Below are 22,950 nucleotides of genomic sequence, written 5' to 3'. Positions count from 1 at the left end.
GCTCAAGCTGGGTCATGCCCCCCCGCACAGTGCCAGGGCCCAGGGATGGGGTCAGGGAGGGGGCCCATGGGGCTGCGCCCCTATCTGCACACAGCTTGAAAGACATGGGGGAGAGAATTCTGGTTCCCGGGTAGCAGGTAGCTGACTGTTCTGAGGACCCTGATCTCCCCACATGCGCCCCCAGTGCCAGATGCCGACCACGATCCTGAGAGCATCTGCTACGGCAGCAGTGGAGAATTTTCATGGAGAATTATAAGGGAAGTGACAGGTATTGCAATGATCTCAGCCTTTGTTTTTAAAGCGTGATTCAAGCAGTGATGAGCATGGCAAGGAGCGGCCACGAGAGCTCTCCTGCCACCTCCCAGGAAACCTAAGACGCCCAGAACCCTGTAGCTTCTCCCCAGCTCCTGCCCATCAGCTGCCCCTACCCCGGCTGCCCCTCCCCCCCGCTGAGGGTCACCAGCTTCCAGGGCCAGTACTGTCAGGAGTCCCAGCCCTCTTTTCTCTGCAGGGCCAGCTGGCTAACCTGGGCATCTGAGGGACCCTAGGGCTCTGACGGCACCACCCCTAGAGATGTGGAGACCCAGGGAGGAGCTTGCATCTTGCTGCGTTGGAGAAGCATGTCCCGAGGCATAGGGATTTGGTGAGTGCCATCTGGAGCCAAACGCATGGCTGGCTCATGTCCTCCCATCATGAAATTCAGTACTGAGAGGCGGACTGGAGTCCCTCAATCCAACTCTTGTTCAAGGTGGTGATGGTGCCAGTTGGAGAGAATCTAGACTCCACCTGCCCCAGAGCGTGGGGGTGTAGCCCCAGGAGGCCTCACCCCACCTGGGTGTCCTTCATTGAATAATGAGTCTTGGGGAGCAGGGTGATGGAGCATATACCTGTTGGGGGACCCTTCCTGCTGCCCGCTCCCCTTCTCCATGGTCTGCCCGCCATTCTGAGTTCATCCTGTGCGTGCCCCTCTCCTACAGCTTCCTTACCTCGCAAAATCCTTGGTACCCCACCTTTCTTGAAGGGCCCCAAGAGAATGGGTCCCTGGGAGGCTTATACACCTGCCGGTCTCATCTGTACCTCCACCCCGGACCCCGAGGTGCCCGTGTCCCTCTGTCCACCCCCCTCCTCTGCATGAGCAGGATATGAATTTTCAGGAGTCTACCAAGCTCCTGGGGTATAAATAGTTTATGTCACATCCAACTATTAGACATGATTTTAATCCCACTTGTGATGTCGGCTGCATAGCTTGCAGGAGGGCAGCTTTGATGTAGCTGGTGGAACTGAGATCATATTGAACAGATGTTACAGCTGAGAGTCTGTTAGTGTTTCCATCAGCAACCTGCGTGTGTGTGTGTGCGTGCGTGTGTGTTCGGGGGGAGGTATTACATCGAGGAGGGGTGGAAGAGAGAGAAACTCCATGACTCAGTGATTTTATAGCACATTCATTTGAAACTTGGCAGCTGGATGCAGCGTCCAGATGTAGCAAGACTTTGGGGGTGTTAAGCTTTCTCTCCCATTACTCAATCTGGGGGCTTTGTCTTCCGTTGGGTAACATATAAAGACCAAGGGAAACAAACAACAAATGCGCTTTTGCTGAGTTTGGATGCTTCTTGGTTGACTGAGAAAATGAGCAGGTTTGCAAAGGCAGCTCCGATCCGGCCCGTGGTGTCCACAGTAAACAGTTGGACGCTTATTGAATGAACGAATGGATAAATGGAGGAGGAAGGAGTCGGGGGGCAGTGGGGGGCAGAGTGTATGCTTTGACTTGGCAGGCACATGCAAACACCTTCCGGAGAGGAGACAAGGGCGGGAGAGGGCTCCCCTGTCAGGGCTGAGAGCGCTCACCTTGTGCCAGGTCCTGTGCTAGAAACGCGGCCCCCGGCCCTCGCCCCCTGCCCTGACGGTTTAATGTAATTCTCGCAGCCAGCATATGAAGGAAGCACTGTCATTTCCACAGATGGGGGAACCGAGGCACAGAGGTTAATTCCGAGCCGGAATTCCAACCAGGAGGAATGCAGTGGCCTTAACCACCTCCCTGTCCTGTCTCAGATGGGGCAGGCCGGGGTGACAGGCCCCCGGGGACTGAGCCTCTCTGTGGTCTCCTTCCTGATGCCTCCCTCCTCGTGTCCTTGGGAGGAGAGCCAGCCGGGGCGCAGGGACCTGGCAAGGCTGGAGTCCTCCTCTGAGGTGCACTCTCATCTGTGTGCCCTGGTGAATTGATCATCTCATTAGAGTGCATTAGAGGAGCGCCTTTTAATAGTCGGTGGGCCGTTGTTAGGATGAGGACTTTCTCGTTGACAGGAGAGCTTCTCCCGGTGTGATGGATAACGGCCTGGAGGGGAGCGTGGCTGCTGCGGGGTCTCCCCTGCCGGGGCCCAGGCTGCTGCTGCTGCTGCTGCTGCGGCGCTTCTTTTGTGCAGGGGATTCCTAGCTGGTGTCTGGTGTCGGCCTCCTGCCCAGATTGGGGATCGGCGGGGGCGCTGGCAGTGGGAGGCTTGGATGTCTTATGTACCCACCCCCCCAGTCATTCCTCCCCGATTTGGCTTGTGTTTGGAGACAACTCTGCTCACGGTCAGTCGAAGGGCAAGAAGAAACTCCAGACATCATTTGGTCAAAGGACCAGGAACTGGCATCCCTGGAGTAAAGTGACAAGCCTGGGCTTGCACAGCCCATGGGTGGTGGAGCCTTTTTGGGTGCTGGACCGCTTGATCCCCAGAGCATCTTGCTTCCTCTCCGGAGCTGGGCCTGCAGATGCTGCTCCGAAGAAGTGAGCGGGTGTGGACAGCCAGGCAGAGGGGTCCCCCTCAGGGCCGCCCTGTATTCACAGGGCCCTCAGGTGAGCGCCTCCCTCCCATCACCCTGGTCCTCAGTCTGCAAGAACCTGCTGTTCTCAGTCTCCTTAAATGAGGAACAGAAGAAGAAGCCTCCAGTTGGTGGCGATGAGGGAGTAGGAGTTACTAGCCGGTGACGATGGTAAAGATGCAGCCTTCTCCCAAGAACTCGGCTGCTGTGTCGGGGTGTCTAGAGCCCATCTCAGGGTTACAGCGGTGCCTTCTGCCTTCTGGAATTGAAGTGGTAGCTGCCAGGATTGTAGTTAGAGTAGGGACTTCTGCTCGCTAGGCTCCCGAGATGGGCCCTGGAAACGCCAGGACAGCCCCTCGGACTCCAGCTCCCTGCAGAACCTCGTGGAAGGAACGCAGAGCCCGGAAGCCTTGCGTGAGCCAGGCTGGTGGGTAGCGTTTGCAAATAAATTTGATTTAAAAATGAATAGAATAAGAAGAAGGAAATGAATGCCAGCCTTCAGCTCTAGCCTGCCACCCCAGCAGCCCCCAGCCCGTGGTGGCATCATGCTCCCCGGCAGGAACGGGATTTAAGAGGACAGTCCACTTTTGGGTGCTGATACTTCAGACCTGAGCTAGTCCAGTACTGGGAGCAAGGCCACACTAGACCACCTTTTGGAGCACTTTTTTTTCGTTCTTTGGGGCTGACAAGCACTTCAAGGAGATTTTAGGAGGCTGTTAGGAATCTTTTTAGGTGACTTCTGGAATATGATGCTGGTGGAGCTTTAATGTGTCGTGGCTGTTGACATTGACTGTGGGAACTGACACCTGCTGAGGGCCCGCTGTGCACGGGGGTAGGAGAGGGCTTACCAGTGTGGACTCTGGAAAGCTCCGCTGTCTTATATTGGACAGTTATGTGGACTTGGGCAAGCTGGCTGGCCTTTGCGTGCCTCAGTTTCCCCACATAGGGAGTGCCTGTATACCTACGCAAATGGTTGTGGTGAAGCTGAAATAATCCGTGGCAGGTATGGGCTGACTGTGTGACTACACTCCTTCCCCTTCTTCTCTCCATGAACCCTCCCACGAGAGGTGCCCCCCTCCCCAGGTATCTACCCTCTGTAGGGCATGCGCCCCCCAAACCTCCGGAGCCCTGAGCACCCTGCTGCCCCCAGTATCTCTGCTCTGGCTTTCTCTCCGGGGTGGGGGTGTGCCGTGGGACCACACTGGCCAGGGACTGACTCTATTTATCGAGGTGGAAGATGTACGGGATACAAGTTTGGAAATGTGGCTTGAACGTGTCATCGTCCAAAGATCCTCATGTTGTTGCTTCTTGTGGCAGTAAGAAGGACCAGACCTTTGGGTGCCCATAAACCCAACCTGGCCGGTCCAGGGAGCTGTCGGACCCATTTCCTGTCTTCAGACACCTCGCAGGGAGGGAGCATGAGGAAGCTGTGGTGTGGCTCTACCGAGCTGGTGGTCCGGGACTGGCTTTTTCCGCCCAAGCCGGGCTCCAGCAGGGAGGGCCAGGGGGTTCCTCTTGCCCTGGGCTGGCCAGGCTGGGCGGGCGAGTTAGTACTCACGCTGGATGTCGATGGTGACCGACGTCTCCTTCCCTCCGGGGATGGCTTTGTTGGTGGCTCGGCACACGATACTCTGGCCATTTTCCACATCGCCAGGGGAGATGAAGAGGGTGCTCACGATGCTCTCACGCTTGCCATCTCGAAGCAGGGTCTGGGGGAGCAGGGAGAGAAGGCCCCATGTCACTTGGCTGGGACAAGACGGGGTTTGGGGAAGACATGCCCCAGCCTCCCAAGAAGAAGCCCTCAGCTCAGGACACCCAGGGATGCAAGTCTCTGCGGGGGGCGGGGGGGGGGGGAGTCTCTCGTGGTTCCCTCACCTGGCTGAGCCCTGGGCTGCAGCAGGAAAAAGGAACTAGAAGGTCTTCCATCATGTGGGAAAACCAGCCTGGACTTGTATGCCCCAGAGGGAATCCGGCTGCAGGTCTCCTCTGGTGTCTGGGGGAGCCTCTGGGTCTGCAGGCAGCACTGAGATGCGTGCAGCCCCGGGGTGCTGGGGCCCCCAAGGCAGCGAAGGGCTGGGGATGCAGGCAGAGTCAACGCTCTCTGACCCTGTATTGCTTTATCTATGGAAACCCTTCCAACTTTTCAAGTCATTTCACTTCCTGACCCCATTAGAGCCTTGACCAATCGTAGGCAGAAGATGCCATTATCTTCCATGTGACAGATGAGAAAACGGGCAAGACCAGGAGAGGCTACGAGCTCTACCAAAGCTACGCTTCAGGTTGGAGGTGGGTTAAGTTAGAGGGTCCTACAGTGGACTGAAGAGCGACCCCCCAAACTTCATGTCCTCTTGGAGTCTCACAGTGTCACCTGATTTGGAAACAGGGTCTTCAGAGGTCGGCTAAGTAATTAGGAAGGAGTTAAGGTTGGCCAGACAAGACCATCCTGGATTAGGGGGGAGGGCAGGTCCGAAGACTGGTGTCCCTAGAGGAAGAGGGGAGGACACACAAAGGAACAAGGAAGAGAGGGTCATGTGAAGACAAGCAGAGCCGGGAGCGATGTGGCCACAAGCCAAGGGACTCTGGGAGCCACCGGGAGGTGGAGGCCACAAGGAAGGACTCTTCCTGGAGGGAGCATAGCCCAACGACACGTGGACTTCAGACTTTTTGGCCTCCACAAAGGAGGACGATACATTTTGGTTGTTTTAGGGACTGGTTGCACGACTTCCTTAGGGCTGCCCTAGGGAGCAAAGGCAAGTCTGAAAGCCTTGGGTTTCCTGCCTTCCATTCCTTCCATTTCCAGTGGGGCCCATGAGGCCACGCTGCAGCCAGGTCCCCATCACTGCTGTGCCCCTTGCAGCTACCTCCCAGTCGTTTTGGCGCCCAGGATCCTGAGCTCACCAGTAAGGTAGGTGCTGGGGAGGGGTGTCGGGTAGGGGGGGCCACTTCCAAGATGGGACTGGACTTGCTCAATACTCAGAGGCTTTTGATCCTGGGAAGCTAGGTAACACCCTCCAGAGAAGGGTGCTGGACGCTTGCTCAGAGCCAGATGAATAGACTTCACTCCTCAAAACCTCCCTTAAGATAGTACTGGTACTGTTCGCAGCAGACCCTGACAGGAGGGGAGCATTAGCTCTATTTAGCAGAAAAGAAAACTTAGTTCAAAGTGAGTCAGGAACTTGCCAGGCAGGGCTGGGATTTGCACTTGAGAATGGTGACCCCAGAGGCCGTGACCCTCCCACCACTGCTCCCTGAGAGCTAGACGGTGGTTAGTATGATCTTCACTTAAAGGCGGGAATAGTTTGAGGGATTAAGCAGACTTTTAAGTTCACTGAGCTACTTAGCAGTGCAAAAAACGAGACAGCAGGCCCCAAAATGGAGTCACTTATGTTAAGGGCCCCACCTCAGCAAACCAAGACCTGATACCTCGCCTCATGCAGTTGCAAACCCCAGCCCCCCCTTAATGGGGCATTTAAGGGGCCCACCTGGAAGCTCCTGGTCCACACGAGGAGGTCATCCTTCTGTTCCCCCTAAGCATGACCTTGCCTGAAACAAGGCAAGGTTCTTTGCCAATCATTTCCTTTTCACTCCCCATCTCTGCCTTTTATTTTATTTTATTTTTAAAGATTTTATTTATTTATTCATGAGACACACAGAGAGTTCAGAGACACAGGCAGAGGGAGAAGCAGGCTCCGCATGGGGAGCCCGATCTGGGACTCGATACCAGGACCCCGGTGTCACGACCTGGGCCAAAGTCAGATGCTCAACCGCTGAGCCACCCAGGTGTCCCTCGCCCCCAATCCCCCGTCTCTGCCTTTAAAAACCTTCCACTTCGTACACCTCCTTGGAGCTCCTTTCTACCTACTAGATGAGATGTCACCTGATTCATGAATCGTTTGATAAAGACAATTAGATCTTCAAATTTACTTAGTGGAATTTTTGTTGCTGAACAGCAGCAACATGTCAGCTGCTGGAACCTTCTCTCCGGGTCCTCAGTTCTGTGTGGTCCTCGTCATCCTGGGCCAAAGCTTGTGGCCTCCGGCACCAGGAGAACGTGACCTGTGCCTCCGTCTAGAACAAGCGCTCCCTGCTGCAGACAAAGCTAGAATCAGAGATGCCAGGGAGAGCCACAGGGCAGGGCAGTCGTCTGGACTATTTCTGCCGCACGTTCTAGAACCACCTGGGCCTGGGCAGGCTCCCACAGCACATTCTTTCCTGGGATGTGGGGTGGTGGCCTCAGCCATGGCAGAAGGGTCCTGGAGTGGGGCTGGGTGGGGGGTAGTGATGTCAATCCCACCAAGCCAAGCGTCGGGGCTGGGTCATCAGTGGGATGAAGGTCTTCAGATCAGCCTCAGGGCCAGGAGCTCAAGTGAGGGCCAGCCACACAGAGGTGGTGGGTGGGTGGGTGGGGTGAGTGTGGTTTAGCCCCAAGCCTAGCTTGAGCGGAGGGACCGACAGCCTAGCACGGAAATGGTTCCAGAGTCTTCAGCAGACTTCATGCGTCTATAAATAACCAAGCACTAATAAGAACAATTTCCTGGATGGAAATAAGACCTGGGGTAGGGTGGAGGGAGGGGGAGGTGGGGAGGGAGGTCGGTATCCTTCTTCCTCACCCCCTTTTCTTTACTTTTACATTGTGCTAACAAGAACATTTACATTAAGTTTGACTCTGCCAGGAACCTCTCCAATTGATCTGCTCTCTGCCTGGTGGAGGGAGCAGGGCTGCCGGGTGCTGGCGGGAGCGGAGGGGGAGGCCCGAGCCCCTAATTAGGCCCTCTGACGGCTTCCCTTCCTCCCCGCGCCCAGGGTGCTCCTGCGTCTCCGAATGATGATTAATGACATATTTACTGTGTCCAGGCATGTGCTTTTTCTGGGAAATAAAAATTCTGGTTCAAGTTGTTTGTTCCACCTAATTAGAGAAAAGGGAGATGTGTTCATTAGCGGCGGCCGCAGCAGCTGGCTGCCCCCGGGGGAGGCTGAGCGTGTCACCCGGGGCCCCAGCTCCCAGGGATCAGACCCCAGGCGCGTCCCCAAGGAGAGGCCCGTGGGCAGGGATGCCGCCTAGGATGTGGGATGTTCCTGGGAGGGACCAGGGACCGGGAGGCGGGCCCACAGGCAGGTGCACTGCTGGGCCCCGGGCGGCCTGTGGCCTCTCTGCGCAGCGGCCGGCTTGGCCTCCGTCTTCTTCTCAGCCTCGGTTTTCTTCTTTCCTCCATCCCTCCTCATCCTCTCTCCTCTTCTCCCTGGTCTTTCCTTCACTCCCGTCTCACAATCTCCCAGTGTCCCCGCCTCTCCTTTGGACACTGTGGCCTTGAAGGGACAGGCCAGGTGGAACATTCCATCATTCGCTGGTTCTCGTCACAGCCCGCCTCCCCTCCTCTCCCAGCTCCTTCTCCGGGCTTCCCTCCCCTGAACTTGGCTCTGGGGACCCGCCTTGGGCCCCGGCCTCCCTGCTCCTGCTCCGGAAACCTTCATTAGCATGCAAATCAGCTCGGGGAGGGTACTGCGGTGTTCCCGGCAGCCACTCCATCTGTGGGGCCACCACCTCCAGCACTTGGGGCCGCCCGTGCGCTGCCGATCCCGGGATCCCGGTCCGAGTCGCCCAGCCCGGCTCACGTGACCCCAGGGCAGCTCCTGCGGCCCTCCCGGGGCCCAGCCCAGCTGTGCGCACGGAAACGGAGCAGCGGGCAGGTGCACGGGAGTGAGTGTCAGAGCAGAGGCTTCGTGGGTGGGCTTCCACCCTCTGCCTGTGAGTGTGTGTGTGTGTGTGCATGTGTGTGTCCCAGGGCCTCCATCCACTAGCAGCCCTAAGGAGCTTTCCAGAAGATCCCAGCGGCTGTGTGAGGCGTCTCCAAACCCCTGCCACCAGGCAGCTTCCTGTGTCCCCGGCCCACTGAGCCATCCCTGAGGGCGGGCACTGGGCATTCAGTTGGCAGTGGCCTGGAGGCAGGGCTGGGGGGACAGAGTGTCCCCGGAAAGTGGTTGTCCAGTGCGGGCAGGAGTGGCCGCTCGGCTCTTCCCAGAGCCCGCAGGGCCTCGGCTGGGCAGTGGAGAGGCAGGCTTCACCCCAAGAGGCAGGAGGCCCGGTGATGCCTGCGTGGGACCCACAGGTGAAGGGGTGGAGCAGGGCGTGTTGTGTGGAGGTTGGAGGGGGTGCAGTGGGGGGTGCCCCCACCCCAGTGTTAAATCTGAGAAGCTCATTGATATGCAAATAGCCAGGCAAGCCCTCAAGTGAGGCCTGATTGCCTGGCAACAAGGCCTCCCTCTTCTCCCTCCCTTCCTCACCTCCCCCACCTGCTGTGTCCTTTTTTTTTTTTTTTTTTTAATCTTCTCTCTGCTTCCCCTTTTTATAGCTGCCTGGGGTATCTGTTAGGACCTGCTGTCACGTGGCTTGAATGGGGGCTGTAAGGGAAAGTGGAGAAGCCCAATGCCATTTGCCTCCACATCCTCGGGACCCCAGAATTGTGCTCTGGGTGAGGATGGGTGCCCTTCATAAAGAAAGCCAGGATGGGTAGGGGCTGCCATGCTGGGTAGAGACCTAGGCCCTAAGATAAACAGATGAGATGGGGTGGGTGCTGGCGTGACTCATGGGGAGAGAAGACCCAGTGGAAGGGCCTCGTGGAGGGAGCTGGACTCCAGGGAGGGCCTCTAGAGGGTGTTGCTCCAGAGTTCCCCCTAGCATATGGGCCCTAATGAGGACTCCTGGTCCCGGTGGGGTGTGGGCGGGTGGCCCCTGGACTAGCAGCTTCCTGAAGCTGGAAGGAGCAGAGAGATAGGGTGGAGAGTCAGGGGCTTGGGGGTAGATACACACAGGACTGGGCGGGGTGGGGGGGCAGTCCTGAGACTCAGCAACCTTCCTACCCGGCCCCGCCCTCATCTGGGTCAAGGCCTCATCCTGCCACCAGGCAGCTGTCGGGGAAGTAGCAGGTGGCGTGATGCTGGCTCCCCCGAGATTTCTCTCTGGGTGGGGCCCATCCCTCCCCGCTCTTCCCTCACCTGCCTGCCTCCCCCGCTTTGTGTATCTGCTGGCTTTCCAGGTGAATGTCATGTGATCTCCAGGCAGGTGCGGGGGGGCCCAGGGAAGGTGGCCTGAGGCTGGGCGTTCAGGAAGAGAGGACTTGGAGAGAGGCCTTGCTGCCAGCTTCCTGTACTCCCACAGCCAGACACCCGCCGGGGTCCCAGGCACTCGCCCATCACCCCCTGCCCCGAAGGCTCCGGTGGCAGCGTGTTTAAGGAGAGGTGCCACAGCCTGCTGGGGGGCAGGCAGAGGGGCTTCTTTTTTCTGATTTTCCTCCCAGGGCAAGGGGCCTGGTCATCCTCCATCCTGCCGGCTCCCCCATCCCCTGCTGGCCACATGCTGGAAGCCTGGGCTGCTGGATGACCTCTGGCGAGGGGCCCTGGGATGGGTGAGGCAGGGCTCCCAGAGGAGGGACTAATGTTCCCGACTGGTGCTCGGACTTTCTGCCAGGTGCTTTCGGTGCATGGCTTCTTTTCACTCTCATGTGACCCAGACGGGTGTCGGTGCCTAACAGCCCCTTGCTTCGCAGCTGGGGAAACTGAGGCAGAGAGATTTAGTTGCCTCAATACGTGACGGAGCCCTACAGTGACGCTGACATTCCCATCTAGGGAAGGGGAGAGCAAGGTGCCCCTGGGGGGCCCGTGAGGATCAAATGAGGGCTGGGCAGAGATCCTGCCAGCCAGGCACTCTTCTCGTTCAAGCCTTACAGCCATCCTTCGAGGCAGGTGCTATTCTTGCTCCCACTGTACAGATGGGGACGCTGAGGCACCACAAGGCTAGGCAGCTTGCTTGCTCACCATCACAGAGCTGGGAGGGGGTGGAGCCTGGATTCGAAGTGAGGCTGCCCAGCTCCCTGGGGCCGGGGACTTAACCGGCACCGTGTGACAAATACTGAGTGCTTCGGACCTCCGTGCCCCTCAGGGCTGCCCTGGCCCATCTTTCCTACGGACACTGGGTGCTGCTTGACTGTGTGCACTTGTGTGCTCTGTCAACTTGTCTCTCTTTCTGTCTCCGTGTGTCAGAGGCTCACGGTCCCCGGCCCCTCCTCCTGCAAAGCTGGTCTGGGGCTGCTCTGCCTTCGGGACATCGGGACGTCGGGACGTCGGAAAAGCCTGTGTTCATTAATAATGGTCCTTGCAGTCCCCGATTAGGAGTGGCGAGGCTGAGCTCTGACGGCCCCTAGAGGGGGTTTCACCGAGCACTGCTGGATCATGCACCCTTCCCTGTGTGCTCCACGTCCTAATTTTATAGCTGGTCAGAGCTGGCAGGTGCCTGTTATGAACAGAACTGGGTCCCCCAGAATTCATATGATGAAGCCTCGACTCCCAGTGTGACTATATATGGATATAGGCCCTATTAAGGGCCTATTAAGGAGATAGGTAAGGTTAAATGGGTCATGAGGGTGGGGCCCTAATCCAATAGGACTGATGTCCTTCTAAGTAGAGGCAAGGATGTCAGAGATCTGTCTCTCTTTGCACACACAGAGGAAAGGCCATGTGTGGACACAGAGAGAAGGTGCCATCTGCCAGGAGAGGTTTCACCAGGAACCGGCCCTGTGGGCACTCTGATCTTGGATTTCAGCTTCCAGAACTGGGGGAAATAGATGTCTGTGGTTTAAGCCACTGGTCTGTAGTATTTGCTTATGGCAGCGCAAGCTTACTAATACAGAATGTCTCAACCCCTCTGTTTTACAGAAGAGGAAACGGAGGCTCAAAGAATGACTCTCCTGAGGTTCAGAGGGCAGGCTCTGGAACCTCGGCCTGTCGCTGCCCAGGGTTGTCACACTGGTCATAGGCCTGCAGGAGGGTGAGCCTGGCTGGGTGGGGCAGAGGATGAGCATGGCTGCCCTGCTCTGGTCTGTTGGCTGCAGCACCATTCCAGGCTCTCGGAGGGGCCTTCTCCACATGGATGAAGGCAACGTGCTGGACAAAGTGACCTCTGGGCAGGCTCAGCAGGGGGACTCTGACCTTTGTCTTCACTAGATTGGGGAGTGTTCCTCAGCAGGACACAAACTTTGGCAGGGGCCCGGCTGGCCCAACTTCTGGGAGGGACTGGATAGACGCCCAGTTAGGAAGGAACACCCTTTGCCTTCCTTTTCATCCTTGTCTGAATGATACTCCCTGTGCCATATTTTTGTACTTCATAATACAACAGGGTGGCTCCAGCCCAGGATGTGAGTGAGGTTATTTATTTCTCAATGGGCAGCTTTCCCCTTGGTGGACTTGTGCCGGAGGGAAGGCATCAAGCTTCGTCCTGGGTTCTGGCATCAGGCTCTGGGTGGGGGTCGAGAGGCGGGTGGGGCCTTGATCAGCAGCCCTGGGGCTGACTCCTTGGTGGGGCTGTCAGCTTTGGACAGGAAGGACACTCCCTCAGAGAAGCATCAGTCCTGCCTCATATCCTCCACTGGTGATGAAAGCCTTGCTTGTCTTTTCAAGACCCAGGAAGACAGGACGCCTGGGTGGCTCATTGGAGCAGTTAAGCGTCTGCCTTTGGCTCAGGGCGTGATCCTGGGATCCGGGATCAAGTTCCTCATCGAGTTCACATTGGGCTCCCTATGGGGAGCCTGCTGCTTCTCCCTCTGCCTGTGTCTCTGCTTCTCTCTCTCTCTCTCTGTGTCTCTCATGAATAAATAAATAAATAAATCTAAAAAAAAAAAAAAAAGACCCAGGAAGAGGAGCTGGTAGTGGGGTGGGAGCAGGTCATGCATCTCTCCACTTTCTGAAGTCACGGAGAGCCACAGGGAGAGGAGAGCTGGGGTCCTGGAGGTCTGGACCTCCAGTTTCAGAGCCTGGGTGTGCTAGTTGGCCCTGGGGCCGCACACAACCTCTCAGCAGCTGCCCATCTGTCTGAAGCTGTGCTGAGAGGAACAGAGGAAGGAGCACAGCCCTGGGCACTGCGGGGCTGTCATTCGGGCCACTCACCAACTGAGAAGGGCAGTCACTTCTCTTTCAGGCCTCGGTTTTCTATCTGTAGATGAAGGGAATTGGACCGGCTGTCCTCCACCGTCCTGCTCATCTTTAAAGGCTCTGTGGTATATAAACGCTGTCTGGGACTCTATTTACAATTTCCTTGAATGAAGTTTGGTGGGGGCTGCTTTAAAATACACCTGGGATTTTATTTTTATTCAGATAGGGTGAGGCCAGCAGGTGATGAGATGACTTCCATGAAGAAGGTTGTTTGTTACAGTTCCCAAGAGGAGGGGGCTCTCTGGTCCACATAGGGCCCCAGAGGTATGCTTCAGAGCTGTCAGGAGGCAGAAAGAGCAAGGGGAAAACATGGAGCAAGCCTTTATTGTGGTTTGGGGGAAAGAATGGACAAAGCAGGGTGAGCAGCTAAAGGTTTTAGGATTGGGTAGTTTGAATAATTTCCACAAGCTCTAGGCTGTAGGGCTGATCTCCAGTTATCCAGTATCTGGCCCTGAGCATTTACGGTAAGAGGATAGCACCTGGGACTGCTAGCTTGATAAAAGGAGGCGGTGAGGGTCTGGATGCAGGATTGTTTGCATATCAAAGGCATGTTCACAGCACGCTGTTTGCTGTCTCTAGAAATTAGCTAAGCCTGGGAGTGGCAGTCCCTCACAGGCAAGGCTTTGAGATGTCAAAGCATCATAAAATATAGAAAAATAAAAACCTAACTAATACAGGGGTCAGTTCAGGGCATTTCTGGCTCATGGTACCTTGTGTGAATTACAGAAAGGCACCCTTGCAGGCGGGTACAGCAGGGTGCCAGCATGGTAAGGGATTATGGGATATTCCCTGAGTCAGGCATCTTGGACTGGGAAGAACTAAACTGCCTTACCTGGTAGCCCTCAAAAGTTGGCCAAGATTTAGCAAATAAAAATACAGGACATTCAGTTAAATTTGAATTTCAGATATACAGTGAATAATTTTCTAGTGTAAGTATGACACATAATTATGCCCCATGCAATATTTGAGATGTACTGAAATTCAAATTTAACTGGTTGTCCTGTATTTTTATCAGGCAACCCTAGGCCCCGGCCACTTCTGTCCCTGAGTCTCCTCCTCCCACCTATCTCTCTATTCTTAGGGTCTTTTTTATTTTTTTTTTTTTTAAGATTTAATTATTTATTTGTCAGAGAGCAAAAGCGCACAACAGGGGGAGCTGCAGAGGGAGAGAGACAAGCAGGCCTCCCCGCTGATGGGGGACTCAGTCCCAGGACCCCGGGATCTTGGCCTGAGCTGAAGCCAGACGCATAACGACTGAGCCACCCAGGCGCCCCTATCCGCAGGGTCTTGACCAAGCCCAGCAATTACCCCAGGAAGAGAGGAAGACAGTTTACACAGTCCGCAAGACAGAAAAGGTCAGGTAAATAGAAACATAGGTCGAGAGGGAAAAAGTGGCATGGAGCGAGCGAGGAAAAGAGACACAGGGAGGTAACGGAGAGAGAGAGAAGCACACTGAGAGCAGGAGGGGCAGAGGAGGGGAAAGCTGGCCCGCCCCGGCCCCGCCCCCCGCCCCGCCCCTCCGCCTGAGCCCCCGCCCCCCTCCGCGCGGGCCCCGCCCCTCCGCCTAAGGCCCCGCCCCTCTCCCCCCGCGGGCACCTCCCCCCGCAGGCCCCGCCCCTCCCCGCAGGCCCCGCCCCTCCCCGCAGGCCACGCCCTCCCCTCTCCCCGCAGGCCCCGCCCCTCCCCGCGCGGCCCCCCCCACCCCTGCCCCAGGCCTCACCTTGGAGTAGGTGGCCCCATTGATGACCTCTCCCTTCCGCAACCAGATGATGGAGGCCGCGGGCTTGGCGTTGTCTGCGTGGCAGGTGAGGTTGAGGGGGTCCCCCGCACGCAGGCTGATCACAGGCCCCCCCAGGATGACCGGGTCATCAGGTGGCACTGCAGGGGGGAGACGAGTAGAGAGGTCAGACTCAGGGCGCTGCTTCCCTCCGGCAGGGCTGGCAGGCTGGGCTGGGTGGATTTTATGGAGCTGATGACAAACAATAATTATCGTACTTTAATAAAATGTATAATCCCCTTGTATTATAACAATAATAGCAACAGCAGCAATAATCCCTGACATATGCACTGCATGTTTATTTGCAGCCGATGTTCATGCCATCATCTCATCTGACGCTCGCGCCGAGCCTGAGTGGGGACAGGGCAGGCATCATTAGCTCTGATTCACTGATCGGGAAGCAGAGCTCCGCTGCCAGATAATATCTCTACTTTCTTTCCTTTTAACTTCTCTCTCTTTTTTAACAAAGCACAGTCACATCTGTGGTCTGATTTAATCCTTACAACAGTCTTGCAAGGTAAACGTTGTTATTATCCCAATAACACAGATCCGGAAATTGAGGCTCAGCAGGATTAAATGACTTGCTCAAGGTCGCTGGGAATGGGCGCCAGAGCCAAGGCCTCTGACACCTGCAGCTCCCGGCCAGCCCCTGCCCCTGCACGGCAGGTGACGGGACAGGTGACCCGGCAAGGCTGAGGCAGTGTTTCAGAGGGCCCTGCCACCCCTGGCACCTCCTTAGCACTTGATTCTTCCAGAGGGACTCCAACTGACTCATCCCAGAGTTGGGATGCATCTCTGCTGTCCACTTGTCCCACTGCGTTTCATAGCAGGGTGGCCGGAGGTGGGGGGTGCTGCCCCAGTCCCTGGCGGACACTCCATAAAAATCTGCCAAGTCCATTGGAGTCATCCCTTTGATCCCCTTGACGACCCCGGGATATAGTGAGCACTTACGATGATAGAGGACCATTACTTGAAGGAGGGACCAGAGAAGTTTAATGACTGGCCTAAGCTCACCGAGCCTCTTCTGATGTTGGTGCTTAGGGTCACTTGGAGGGCCTCAGGTCTCTGCGGCTCCCTGGACAAACCGCAGAAGGGGACAGGCTCCCTGGAGGCCACCTGAGAAGTTCCTGGTCTTCTCCCATTCCACTCCACTCCGAGGGAGGGGCTGGCTCAGTCAGTTCTGGGGGCTCTGGGAGGGCTGAGCTGCATGTTTGCTCAGCAGATAGATGAAGCGGAAATTGGGTGACGGTGGGTTGGGGTCCTAGCACAAAAGGCCTTCTTTGCCCAGTTGCCAGAGAAAGCGCATGCTCCCGTCCGGGCCCTGTGCAAGAATCTGCCCTGTGGGATCCGGGAAGACAGGTGTAGCAGCTGCAGACCGCAGTGCCAGGCCAGGCCTGTCCCAGCAGGCCATGCCTTCCCGCCTCTGCCCACAACCTGCCTGGCACCCCCTCTTCTCAGGGCCTCCCCTCCTCTGCCAATCTCCTAGTGTGCCCGGGAAACTCCAGGAGGCCCTGGGGCCAGGTAAACACCTGAGCAGCACCCTTCCAGGTGCCCATTCCTTCCTTCCTGGCCCAGAGGGGGCCCGGTTTAGAACTACAGCCCAGTGAGTGCCAAGCCCCAAGTTTCTCTTTTCTGAGGAAAAACAAACCCTCAGCGCTTCCGAGATGCCATCAGCAGCCCCAGAAGGCCCCCGGGGGTCCTGGCCCGGAGAGGGCAGTTGGCCTCATCCGACCCTGCCCTGTCTCCCCGGGGGGCTCTGGGCTCAGGCAGATGTTGGTTGTGGGCTGGACGGTGGGGGACAACCCCCCCAGCCCCCGCCCACCCCCAACTCCCTCATTAGTGCCAGAGGCCTCCTTGGTGCTGCTGTGGCCAGAGAGCACGAGGGAGGCTAATGAGGGCTTTCCACACGCGGGGTGGGGGGGTGTGTGTGTGACAGTTGCTGATGAGGGGAATTTTCTCTCTCTGCAATGCTGGGCCCCTTCCAGCAGGGAGGGCCGGGGCTGGGGCTCCTGCCCCCTTTCTTCTGGGCTGGCAGCTCTCTCTCCCAGAGGTGTCCAGGATGGAGGCACTCCGGCTGGGCTTGAGAGAGCCAGAGAAGTTGGATAGAACCATTTGGCGCTCCAGGAGCAGAAGAAACACTTGGCCATCCTTGTCTCTGGGACTCCCCAGCGAGGGGCCAGGGGATGTGGCAGGTGCCCTAAGTCAGAAGGTGAATCGGGGAAGGTCATCCCACCTCCTGGTTTTGTTGCACCAGACGCAAACTATGAAAGGACAACAGGAGATCTGGAAAGTTCCTTCTGGCACCGATTATTTCTTGGGTCTGAGGCAGTGGTTCTCAACCTGCCTGCATTGTACAATACTCTGGGGGGGATTTTAGAAATCCTGTTGGCAGGCCACACCCTGACCCACTCAATTCCAGTCTCTGGAGGTGGACCCCAAGCCTCAGGAGGATTCCAGCGCGTGACCGGGTTTGAGAACCAGCTATCCCTGGGCCTTTGCTCAGGCGCGTAGCCCCCTGTGATCACGGTGCAGAGCCTGAGGAGGTCTTTCTAAAAACCAAATACGGTGAGGGGCCAGGCTTCCTTCTTGCTGTTCTAGTCCTGTGTTTTGGAATATTGGATTAGAGGGAGCGCAGAGGAGGGGAGAGGGGAGTGGGACGCTGCTTCACGAGTACCGGGCACGCACACACGCTCACACACACAAACATCCATCCTCAGAATGGGTCCTGATTATATCTTCCTAAATAAGTGGTTATCATGCGGTTATTCATGTAGCTATGCATTATTGATTGGCCTTCGCCTCGCTGCACACCAGATGGGGTAGGAGGGGGTGCGGATGGGGCCGGGGTGTGCGGGGTGGGAGCGGGTGAGGAGGGGGGATGTTTGGGGGCCATGAGGCTGAATAGAAATCACAGTAGCTCTTGGCAGCTGTAGCGCGGATGGAAGGGGGCGACTCATTACCTCTCCATTCAGACCGGGCCCAGGGCTGGGGCTGCTGGGTGTGGGGTGGGGGAAGGCGCGAGCAGCCCGAGCCTGGAGATGCATTATTCATACATCGCCCTCCCAGGATTGGTTATTATCCTGAACCACTATAGAGTTTGGTCTCCTAATTTTTAATCACAGGGAAGGTGGAAGCGTTAGCCTTTTGTGATTAATCCGGAGATAAAAATAGTTGACTGTTTTGGTGTTTGTGCTGGTTGTCAGTCAAGAAGAAACGCATTAACCGTTGGGTGGCTGAGGCCTGCGAAGCCCCCGGGAGAGCCGCGCCCTAGAGCTGGATATCCGGCCCGGGGGGGGCCTTAGAGGGGGGCTGGCTCCAGGGCACTGCCAATTCCAGCCCCACACCTGTAGGGGTGCTTGGTCCTCGCAGTTTGCTCGCCTGTCATCCAGGGTTCCGGCAGGCAGCTGGGGGGCTCCCCTCTTGCAGACTGGGCCACACACACGGGGGTGCCACGGGGGGCACCTGCCTCTCCCTGCCTTGGAGGGGGCCCTTGAGGACTTTTCTCTGAGCTCTGCTCCCGGGGGCGACTTGAGTGGCGAGGTGTGCTAGGGAGACACTGTCAAGTTCCGCATCAACAGAGAAGGAAACTGAGGCCAGAGAGCGCAAGTGCTGCCCAACGTTATGGGGGAGGGAGGGCAACGAAGGATGGGGATGGGCTCGGGACTCACGTTCCACGTACTAAGATTCTTCGAACTCTCTTAGGAAATAGGAGATTCTGTGGCGAAAAGCTGCTGAGGCGCCACCCGGCCCCAGATGTCTGTGAGAAGGGGTCCCGTGATGAGGAGGCCTTGAGCTTCTGGGGTGACCGGCTGGCTGGACCGTGGCCGGACGCAGGGCAAAGTGGAGCGGGTTCAGAGGGTTTCTGCCCTTTTCTGGAATTGCTCACTGCCTCTGCCCAGTGGCTTTACGGTGTCACACTGGTTTGACTCATTGGTCTTGGTCCTGCCCGGTTGGCCAACCTTGCCAGAGCAGGCTGGGAAAAGTTCCCGGGTGCCAGGCCGAGGGCGGCACCTCGAGAGCGTCCTCCAAAATCCATCTGGTCCCCTGAGTGGGCCCCCTGCCGGGCTTCCAGGCCTCCTCGGGGGCTCTGTTAGCCCAGACGGCTGGTTTCCACGGATGGCCGATGGGGTGCATCAGCCCACAAAGGCCTGCAGTGGGGACACGGAGGGTCAGGCCACCTGGTGGCCCCTGGGGGAGAGCGGGAGGCCAGCCAGGCCACCTTCCTGCCCCCAACGGCATGGAGAACGCCCCCCACAGACACTAAGGCCTTCGGAGGGGACTTCTGGGCCTCATCACCTCACACAGCGCATCCTCCACAAGCGCTCTATTAAAAACATGAATCCAGGGGATCCCTGGGTGGCCCAGCGGTTTAGCACCCTGCCTTCGGCCTAGGGCGTGATCCCGGGGTCCCCAGATTGAGTCCCACATCGGGCTCCCTGCATGGAGCCTGCCTGTGTCTCTGCCTCTCTCTCTGTGTATCTCTCATGAATAAATAAATAAAATCTTAAAAAAAAAACAAAAAACAAAAAACATGAATCCAGTTGTGTGCCCACTGGGTTTCAAACCTGCCAGGGGCTCGCCCTCTTCCTAGAACATAGTTGGGAGCCCTCTCTGCTGCCTACAAGCCCCTGTACCTCCAGCCCTGGCCTCACCCACCCCCTCACACACCGAACCCTACCCACCTCACAAGCCACGCTCAGCCCCAACCCAGGCCTTGCCCTGCTTCTTCTCTGTCTGGACTCTCTAGTCCATTTCCTTGTCCCTCTGGCTTCTTCCTGTCATCGAGGGTGCAGCCCGGCCTGGCCACCCTGTGGAACAGCCCCCCTCAGTGACTCCCTGCTAGCTCCCCACACTTTATTTTCTTTATCTCCCAGTTCACTTGTTGTTTGTCTCCCCTTATTACAAAGGAGGCTTCCTGACAACAAAGAAAGACCTTGTCTGTCTTGGTCACTGCAGTATTTCCGTGTCTGGATCAGTGCCTGGTGTAGAGTAGGAGCTCAAGAATTTGTTGAGTAAATAAATGGGAGATTGTGGGGTGGGAGGTCTGTCTGGGGGTCAGCACTGTGTGTGTGTGTGTGTGTGTGTGTGTGTGTGTGTGTGGTGGGGGTGTTGGGGGGTGGCCAAGAGGAGGATCCTGCTAGCCCTCCCTGGGACAGCGGTACAGAAACTGTGGTGTGGCTCCAGGGGGCTGGCTGCTGCCTGCCATTTCTGGAGAGGGGAGCCTGGGCTGGGAGGGCGTGGGGGTGGGAGCAGGGGCAGCTCTCAGCCAGTTTTTGAGGTAGCACCGTTCCTTCTGGTGGAGGAAGGAGCCCGGCCCAGTTTGTCTGGATCATAGGCTGGGGAGAAGGCTGCAGGCTACGCATGGTGACAGGTCAGAGATACTCGGCTGACAGCAGGAGGAGGGGTGCTGCTGCTGGAACTGCTCTTCTTTGTTTTTAGGCATCGGTGTTCAGCCCCAGGCCCTGGGGACCTGGATGGGGTGCAGAGTGGGCTTAGCTCATACCAGGAACATCAACACTGACCCCATAGAGGGAGGACCCCTGGGGCCTCTAGGCTGGTCTTAGCCAGCACATCCCTGTCTCTAGCTTCAGGCCTGCAGGCCAGCCAGCATCCAGCATTCCCTCCTTCCCTCCCTTCTTCCTGCAGGCCTTCATCCTTCCCTTCCTTTCACTCGGCCTCTTCCGAGTCACAACCCCAGCATACTGCGGTTGAGTGATAGCAAACGTGACCTGCCCTCTTGGGGCCGACGGGGAGGTCTTTGTCACTTAGGGCACGTGCCCAGGGTGGATCTGCAGCATCCACATCCCCTGGGAGCTTGTTTGGGAATGCAGACACTTGGGACCACCTGAATCAGAATCGGCATAGAAAAAATTTAGGTACATCAGGGTCTGAGGAGCCCTGCTCTAGGGGGCTCCTAGGAGAATCACAAACTGATGAGTGCTTTGAAGGAAAAGCTCACTGGACAATGAGAGCGCATAGGGGGACTTTGTCCCCCCACCCCCACTCCCTCCATGACTGCCTGGGACTGAAGTGGGAGGGTGGACACTGCTCCCTGGAAACTGGGCTTGACCTCAGAGCCCAGTCAGCATGTTCCACAGCAGTTTCCTTTGCCCAGAGCATTTCTTGAACTTGGGATGCTGCAGTTCTCGGTCCCCTCTGACCCAGCCTTCAAGACGCCACTGAGGGGTCACCTGGTCCCTGAGGAATCTTCTGCTTGAGCCTTGTGACTTTCGTCTACGAGGCTGAAGCATCCTGGGCAGCCTTTTGTCTGAGTAGCTAACCTAGTCTATGGAAGGGATCTGCAGATCACTTGTCCTCCCCTAGACAGCAGCCCCATCCATCCTGGACCCCATCACCTGGCACAGCACCTGCCTCACACGGGATCCCCCAGATATGTTTGCCGAGCTGCACCTGGCTTGAGTCCACTACCCTCAAGCTGTGTGATGGCGGGCAAGGTACCTAATCTGACAACCCTCGTCCTCTTGGGTTAGTGGGGTAATAAAGATACCTGCAGGATGATCACGAGGATTACTTAATGATATGAAGAATGCAGAGAGACAGAGTTTTGTAAAGGCTTATGCAAATGTTGGTTATTGTGTCCAAGTTTTAAGAATAATATTTAGTTGGGGAGTTCTGTGAAAGACACTGTGCCAAGGGCCCTCTTGTTTTATCCTCACTATCCTTGAAGACAGCTACTATTGGGATCTTCATATTGTAGAGCAGGGAACAGGCTCAGAGAGGGCAAACCACTTGGCTGAGGTAACACAGCAGGTAAATTCTGCAGTGGTACTGTTGGAATTTAGATCCTGGTTTGTTTGACCCCATAACAGTATCCACTGGAGTCAGAGCAGCCCACAGACCTGCCCGTGAAGCTGCAGTAACCCTTCAGAGCCCTTTCCACCAACCCTCCTGCCCTCATTATGGTCCTGTAGCCCCATGTTGATGCCGGATGGGCTCTGTCTCTGCCTGTGGGCTCCCCTTCCCAACCCAGTTTCAAAGGGCCCCAGAAGCACGGGCCCGGCTTGCAGTCGGTGCTCGAGAGAGGTCCCTTATAGGGGTGGATGAATGATTTCTGCTGTTTGCTCACTGCTTACTTCTGTCATTGTGCCCTGTTGTCAGGTTCTGGGCCCCGGGCAGCCTCAGCCTCCCCTGTCCTCACCCACGTGGACGTGCCACCTCATGGCCAAAGCTCAGAAGAACCGCAGAATGTCCACACAGGACTGCGGGGGGCGGGGGGGGGCGGGCACGGGGTTTTTGCAGGAACTGCTTCTCAGAGCTGGTTCAACTTTCATTCAGAAAATCTGCATTGAGCGCCCACTAGGTGCCGCGCAGTGTGAGGCCCTGGGATACAGAGCTCCTCCCTGGTGGAGAGAAGACCACACACGAATGAATACGTGATATAATGTTGGGTTGATGGAATATGATGCTGGCAAGTACTAAGCAGAGAAACAGAGCGGGTGGGGACTAGCGAGATCCTCAGTCGGCCTCCAGAAATCTCTTCTGCTTTCTCCTGTCCTTCCTGGATGTTACTTTGTCTTTTTTCCAGCCCTAACTGTTGGTCTTGCCAACAAGGGTTTGCTCTTGCCCTGCCCATGCCTTTCTAAACTGTTTATGGAGAAGCAGATCGCTTTCCTGAGGATGCAACTGACCTCTGTGTGTGGATAAATCCTCAAATGCTTGGTCCCCATTTTGGGGAAGGGCACCACCACTTAATTAGAGAAGCCAGAAATCTGCAGGTCTTTCTGGATTCTACTGTCCATCATCGTGCATTGCTAACCGTCCTAGTGAATTCTCTGAGACAGCTTTCACACCCGTTTCTCCCTTTCCATTCCTGGCCTTCTTCCTGGCTCAGGCCCTCAGCATTTCTTGCTTGGATTAGAACTTTCAGCCCTTCTCCCCCATGCTCCAGCCACATGGTCCCGGAGTGACCTTTACAAACGTCTGGTCACCCATCCATTTGCCTATCCATTACTTGCCATTTGCTGAATAGTGTTCCTTTGTTTAAAATAATTCGAAGATCCCCCCCCCCCCCCCCAACTGCCATCTGGACAACGTCTGAACTTCTTGGCTCCTGCCAACCTCTCCAGGCTCATTTTTCACTCCTTTTTAGCTCAAATTCCTCTAGTGGATAAGAATGACCCGCAATTCTGGGAATAAGCCGCTCTTCCCCAATTGTCCCTCTCCCTTTGTTTGGTTAACTTGAAGGGCGAGCAGCTTGGGTTCAAATCCTGGGCTTGTGGTCCTGGGAGAGTTGTTTAGCCTCTCTGGGCCTCAGTTTCCTCATCTGTAACATAGGGAATTTAATAAAACCAGATTCGCTGTGTAGTTGCCAGGACCAAGTGAGATGCAGTGCAGGAGAGCACTGTGTAAATGGCCCAACGTTGTATGGA

General features: G+C 56.5%; 1 protein-coding gene and 1 long non-coding RNA gene across 5 annotated transcripts in view; one reads left to right on the top strand and one right to left on the bottom strand.

Moving 5' to 3' along the window:
• The window catches only part of KIRREL3 (kirre like nephrin family adhesion molecule 3), a 539,901-nt gene that overhangs the window by 27,015 nt on the left and 489,936 nt on the right, over positions 1-22,950 (bottom strand). For all 4 annotated transcript variants that reach the window (XM_038535673.1, XM_038535674.1, XM_038535675.1 and 1 more), the window contains exons 5-6: positions 14,504-14,661; positions 4,361-4,511 (exon numbers count right to left, since the gene is read on the bottom strand). In XM_038535673.1, the coding sequence (XP_038391601.1) occupies positions 4,361-4,511; positions 14,504-14,661 (309 nt within the window). The remainder of the gene's footprint in view (positions 1-4,360; positions 4,512-14,503; positions 14,662-22,950) is intronic.
• Positions 14,498-22,950, top strand: part of LOC119875013 — a 79,205-nt gene continuing 70,752 nt past the window's right edge. The window contains exon 1 of the long non-coding RNA XR_005359074.1: positions 14,498-14,588. This is a non-coding gene — a long non-coding RNA (uncharacterized LOC119875013). The remainder of the gene's footprint in view (positions 14,589-22,950) is intronic.

Source organism: Canis lupus, chromosome 5 (genome assembly GCF_011100685.1).
Source record: "Canis lupus familiaris isolate Mischka breed German Shepherd chromosome 5, alternate assembly UU_Cfam_GSD_1.0, whole genome shotgun sequence".
Taxonomy (NCBI): Eukaryota; Metazoa; Chordata; class Mammalia; order Carnivora; family Canidae; genus Canis; species Canis lupus.
The sequence above is the reverse complement of the archived record's forward strand: the minus strand, read 5'-3'. Positions and strand labels throughout refer to the sequence as shown.